Here is a 6,000-nt window from a genome sequence, read left to right on the forward strand (position 1 = left end):
GGTCTAGGGGCAGTTTAACTCTTAGCACTGTCCTAACATTTCAGCTGGAAATTCTAATTGTTCTTGAAGCAACAGTCAGGCTTTGCTCACATTTGTGTGACAGCACCATCACCACAGCTATTGACACTGGCTAAATCCAGTGGTTTGCCTGTAGCAGGTGATAAACTGTGAGTTTAAAAACTTGGTCTAATGAGATTTTCTAATCTCAGTGTTGTTTTGGTCTTTTGTTAGGTTGGGAAACTCCTTTTCCAGCTTATTTCTGAGCCATGCAAGCCATTAAACACTGTCTGTATTCCCATTTTCCCCATCTGTAGGTCGTTTGGATCCAGGCTTCCTTGCAGGTGACAAAACCTCTTGTGGTAATGCCCAGGCCAATGAAGAAATTAACATTGCCTCTTCTGACAGCGAAGTAGAGATTGTTGGAGTTCAGGAACATGCCAGGTATTAATTGTTTTTTCTTGCTGTAATATTACTTTCATTTTATCAGAATGTCTGTATTACCAAAATCAATAAAGAACTGCTGGCCTTCACTTCTGTGGTTACCCATCCATGAGTGATGCCCAAAAGGCAGCAAATGTTGCACTTTATTTTTCTGTTCTGCTGGTCGTGGTGATGTCAGAATGAATTTTTCTTTAGAAAGTGACCGACTTGGTAATTATTCAGATTAAACTTGTGATTCAATATCAAACATTACCTGGCTAAACATGTGTAGTATAAAAATACCAAATATTGAGATACTAAATGTACATACCTCAGGAATTCAGATTTTAAAGGTATATGTGAATATGCAAATAACTAAGTGAAAATCTTTGTGTGGGTTCTTGTTTCCTTTCAAAATATTAAGTCAAATTTTTTTTATTAGCTTCCACTTTATTTAATTAGTCAGTAGGGGTAAAAATACTATCAGTTTTTCAATGGCTAATGTCATAAGATAGCCCCTTTAGGTTAAAAATCAGATCATTATGAATCTTAATTTTATTTTAAGATTCAAGAGAAGTCAAAGTAGATGAGGGTAAGGGTGCCAGAGGTTTCTCTCTCAGTCAGAAACCTGTCCAGCTGTTCTTCTTGGTAGGCATTTTTTGATGTAACTCTTCATCTTTGGTCTATGGTCTTTCCTTGCCTTAAAATATTATGAAGCAGTTGAACAAACCTGACATTTTCTTATACTGCGGAATGTGAATTTGGTGAATTAAAACCAAGTTAAAACAATACCTAGACAAGCTCCTTCCAAAACTTTTCTGAAGCCTGGTGCTTGCTTGGAGGCAGAAGAGGGGTGGAAGGGACAAGGAACAGAGCTGGGATAAGGAACAGAGTTCCTTGTTGTCCCTTCACTGCATCTTTTTTGAGGAAAGAAGAAAGAAGGTGTGCAGGACCCAATTTCCCAGGCAGGAAACTTTATGGATAATGTGGGCACAGCCCAGTGCTGTTGGATGTGAAAAAAAGGAAACTTTTGGGTCCAGAAAGGGGGATTTAGTCTTTGCTTTTAGAACCGTCTAAGTCCTTGCATGGCCTACTCTTTTGGAAGATGGTAATTCCTTAGGAAACAGCTCTCCTGGCTGTTTATGCAGCAGAACCCAGGGCTTGGAGGGTCTTTGTGCTGATGGTAAGGGGTGTGGATTCACCCTCCAGCACTGGCTGGTCTAAGTCTGTGCAGCACTGCACACAGGACCCTTGTGTTGCTGTCCCCTCTTTGAAAGCTTTCCATGCTGCTGCCTCCATGATACTCATCCTCTACAGGAATGGAAACGTGGCCTAAATGCAGAGTTGCTGTTTAAAATGACTTTTAGTAGATATGGACTGAAATAATTTCATCAAATCAGGCTGAAAGCACTCTTCTGTGCTTTCCTTTGTTCCTGTACCCATCTCCCAGAGACCAGTGTTCACTGCCTCCCTTGAATACTCACTCACACGTTTCAGTTTGAATCCTATTTAGAGTTTTATTTCTCTTTCAGGCCTAGGCTTGCAGTTATGAAGTATTGATGGGCTTCTGACAGGGTTGTCATTTGGACAAGAGTTAGGTTTTTGATTGGTATTTTCTGCATGCTTAGTTAGTGTGGTGTTTGGATCCTGGTTTATATCGTGCTCCCTGTTCCATGTCCTCGTTGGGCTGGTGTGAGTCGTGACACCCTGGAGTTTGTCCATCCTTTGTAGTTCTTCAGATTGTTAGTGAATTGGTGCTGTTTCTCATCAATGGGATATTACTGGATGTTACTTGGCATCTATTCAGGACACCAAGTCATGTTTTTCAGTTTGTTTAATTTTTCACTTGTAGATTTTTTTTTTTTTTAAATCGTGTATGCATATAAACCAGTTTTCCTCTAGTTTTTCCTAGGAAGCTTTTTTTTATCCCTCCTTTTTTTTTTTTTTATTGCCTTTATTTGGTATCCTCCCTTAGCGACAGATTGGAAGCATGTTCCCTGAGCTCATGTTTGACTGAACATTTTGCTGTTGGCTGCTTGCATGACTTGTTTGAGGATAAACACTTTTATTTTTCCGAGGTACCGTTTCTGTGAGATAATTTATGGCTCGGTTTTTGTCATCTTCAGGAAGAAATGTTAGTCTTAGCTTTGCCTAAACACTGAGGACTGTTCTCAGAATGATGCACCACAGTCCCAGAGACCAAACATCATATTTTATTTGCTCTGTCTACAAGCTTTTCTTGCCAGTTTGATTAAAAATATTTCTCCTTAAAAGAAAGCTTTAAAGGAAGGAAATCCCATACATTTGTTTAGAGTTCCAGGGTCTAACTGCTAATTCTTTGTAGATACATACTTTAACTATGTTTTTTTAAGACTGAAGGAGTAATAGAAAAGCCATTCTGAACATCACATCTAAACCTAAGCAGCGTATCTGAGAAGTCAATGAGACATTTATATTCAGAGAAGTTACAGCTCAGAGAATGAGATTTTTCATTCTGTTTCATGAAACTCCAACCAGAAACAAGAGAGCTGAGCATAACCTAAGTAGTTTTGGAGAAAATAAATAGCACTAGCTTAAATTGGATTAAATAAAATGTAAATGTCAGGGGTATTTGATCAGTGCAGGAAATCTGAGTTCCTGAGATACACGTGCCTTCACAAAGAAATGGGAAAAGGTTACCCCAGCAGCCAGAACACCTCGTGTTTGTCCATGCAGCCACCACCAGTGCTTACAAGAGCAAAACAATTTTTGGAGCACTAGGTATCGAGTTTTGCTTGCCTCTGTAGGATTTGCAGCTGGAAATGGAGTTATCATCCTAAAGCCTCTAGTAAATTCCTGTCATCACTTCATCATACAGCAAAATTATTCTACCTTTCATTTTGCATTTCTTTTTTCTAATTGCTGTTAACTTGTGCTTCATTTTTCATGTATTTATTATGAATATAATAGGTAAAAATGCTATGTGAATAGGTACCTGTGGATCTTGCTTCAGCAGGGCACTGGAGCTTTATCTTCAAATACACATTTTAGTCTCATTGGCTGTAGTCACTTAAAGCTTAAATGTTTTGCTGAAGTGGGGCTGAACTGTTGTCAGTGAACAATTCCCAGCATGTTTGTGATTTTCAGTTAAGAAGACCAAAACAAAACAAAAAAATCAAATATAACAGCTGTAATAATGTAATCAGCAAGATCTCTTTTGCAATTATTGTAATGAAAGTATCATTACCTCCTTGTTTTAACATGGCTTTGATTTAATATTGCAGTATAGCTTTTCTTTTTGTCTCAGGCAGCCTCACTTCAAATTTTTCTCTTTTTAAGAAGTCCAGTGGATAAAGCTCCTAGCAGGAAATTGTGCGTGGTGCTACACATGGTGGCGCAGGCTTCCTCAAGATCATTGGGATCCATGCACATACTTTATAAAGAATATCACATTACACCCACTGGCATTCCTTTAGAATAATTTAATCCCCACCAAATCCCCAAATTTAAATTTAGCTTTGTTCACTGAGTGTTTGAGATGCCGTGGACTCTACAAGTGGAGAATCCAGTTTGGAGAGGGACGTGCTAACCAGATGATGATAAAACACTGGAGGTGGGGATCTGGTGGCTGAGCTGAGCGGTGTCCCTGACACTGTGTGTGTCCCTCTCCTCGCTGCAGGTGTGTGCATCCCAGGGGAGGGGTGATCCAGAGCGTGTCCTCCTGGAAGCGCGGCTCGCCGTTCGGGAGCGCCCAGCCCACGCAGCCATGGACAGCAGTGGCTCCCCAGCAGAACTGGTCCTCGCCCCCAGAAGTGGTGGACCTCACTCTGGACGAGGACACCAGGCGCAAATACCTCCTGTAACGCCGTGTCACTGTGCTCCTGCCCCCTGCCCTCCCTGCCACAGAAGTTCAGAGGTTAAAGCATCGCCTCCGCAGGCCCCTTCCTTGGCACTGGGAAACTCAAACCCGCGGTGTTTCTGCACGTCCACAGGAATGTAGTATGGCTTCAGTATCACTTCAAATGGTTTTGCCTTCTCCAAGGAGGATTCTTGCCCAGAATTAACAGCACCAAATTTAAAACACATCTGCAGTTACTAACGTGTGTGTGTATATCTGACGGAATAACTGCGTGCAAACTTAACATCCTCCCACCCTCCCCCACACCTCCTGACTCCAGGACGTTTTTAATTTATCAGTATCTTGAGTTTATTAGTAGAAGTTAGTGTGTTGCTGTGTGAGCATCAGTGATTTTGAGAAATGCTGTGTCCTCACTGATTTCAGTGGAATCGGACGGTATTCAACACTTCCAAAATTTGGGCCAGGAGTACTTTTACCCAAGCTGATTTGGTTATGTTACCAGCAGGAGGGATTGTCTATAATGCAAATGGCCCATAACAAATGCACTGAACAGCTTTTAATTAAAGCATTTTTATTTTCAATGTAATTTATAGTTTATACTCTTCAGTGCTGAGTCTTCTGTCTACTTGACTACTGTGTTTCACTGGTAAATTCCCACAGCTTGGAATGGCTAAAATAGTAATAGTAGTGACTTAGGAACAGCTGATCATTGCAAAAGCACAGGAAAAGGAAATAAAAAGCCCAGCATTCCTCTGCTTTTTAATTATAGCTGAACTTTTTTTACCTTTATCTGAGTCTTGCCTGGAGTAGATGAAGGAGAGAACTGAAATGTTTTACTCATAGTCCCTGTTTCTACTGCTGCTTGTTTGTGTCATTCACCATCTCAAAAGAAAAAAACAAACTCAAATCCCAAGCAAATTCCAAAACCCCAGCCTGGCAAAGGGGTGTTCAGCTGGGACTGTTCCTGGAACTTGTGGGGCCACTCAAGCGCTTAAAACTGTCCTAAAAAATGTTGCAGGATCGGGGTCAGAAACTAAGGTTGTGGGTTTTTTAATTTTTTTTTTTTTTTTAATTAGTAATCTGCACCATTTCCCTGGCTTTCAGTCATGTCTCTCATGCTAGTTTTGGAAATGCCATGATTCAGGAAACACTTTCTACCAGAATATTTACAAAATCAGTGGAACTACTCACTTTAGCGGGCTGCAGTTTCTGTGGTGTATGTGGAAATTCCTGCCCCCCCTCACCTGTCATTTTGAGCCTTTCCCAAGGCAAAAACCAAAGATTAGACTTTAACAAGATGACATTATTCACTTTAAATGTCTACTGTGCAATTGAAACATTCCTTCATATTCCGGATGTTTCTATTGGGAATTTTGTACAGCTCTGCCATTGGATTTTTTACTATTTAAGGCTGAACAGGGGTGGTCAGGACCTGGGAAGTTCTGCTTTCCTTTTGTGTCGGCTGGTTTCAAAATTTTTTTGGCTTCCCATAATTTTATCTGTGGGCAAAATAAAAAAATTAAGACAGAATCACCTGTGTTGTCACATAAAGGAAAAACAGCCCAGCAGGGGGGTATAGTTAGTAACAAACATCTGTTTCTTCCATAAGCAGAACAGTTCATACTGCACTTTACAGAACAGCTAGGTAAGGATTGATATTCCCACTTCCAGCTTTCTAGAACATTGAACACAAGTGTCTTGCATGGCCAGAAAAATATCTGTGGTGGTTTTAGTGACCGATT

At 40.5% G+C, this 6,000-nt stretch overlaps 1 protein-coding gene across 1 annotated transcript in view; it reads left to right on the forward strand.

Annotated features, from left to right (window-relative positions):
• The window catches only part of ARK2N (arkadia (RNF111) N-terminal like PKA signaling regulator 2N), a 43,872-nt gene extending 38,084 nt beyond the window's left edge, over positions 1–5,788 (forward strand). The window contains exons 4-5 of the mRNA XM_082301809.1: positions 315–441; positions 4,079–5,788. Of these exons, the coding sequence (XP_082157935.1) occupies positions 315–441; positions 4,079–4,262 (311 nt within the window). The 3' untranslated portion in view covers positions 4,263–5,788. The remainder of the gene's footprint in view (positions 1–314; positions 442–4,078) is intronic.
• Positions 5,789–6,000: the final 212 nt, after the last annotated feature.

Source organism: Coloeus monedula, assembly GCF_965178545.1.
Source record: "Coloeus monedula genome assembly, chromosome: Z".
Lineage (NCBI taxonomy): Eukaryota > Metazoa > Chordata > Aves > Passeriformes > Corvidae > Coloeus > Coloeus monedula.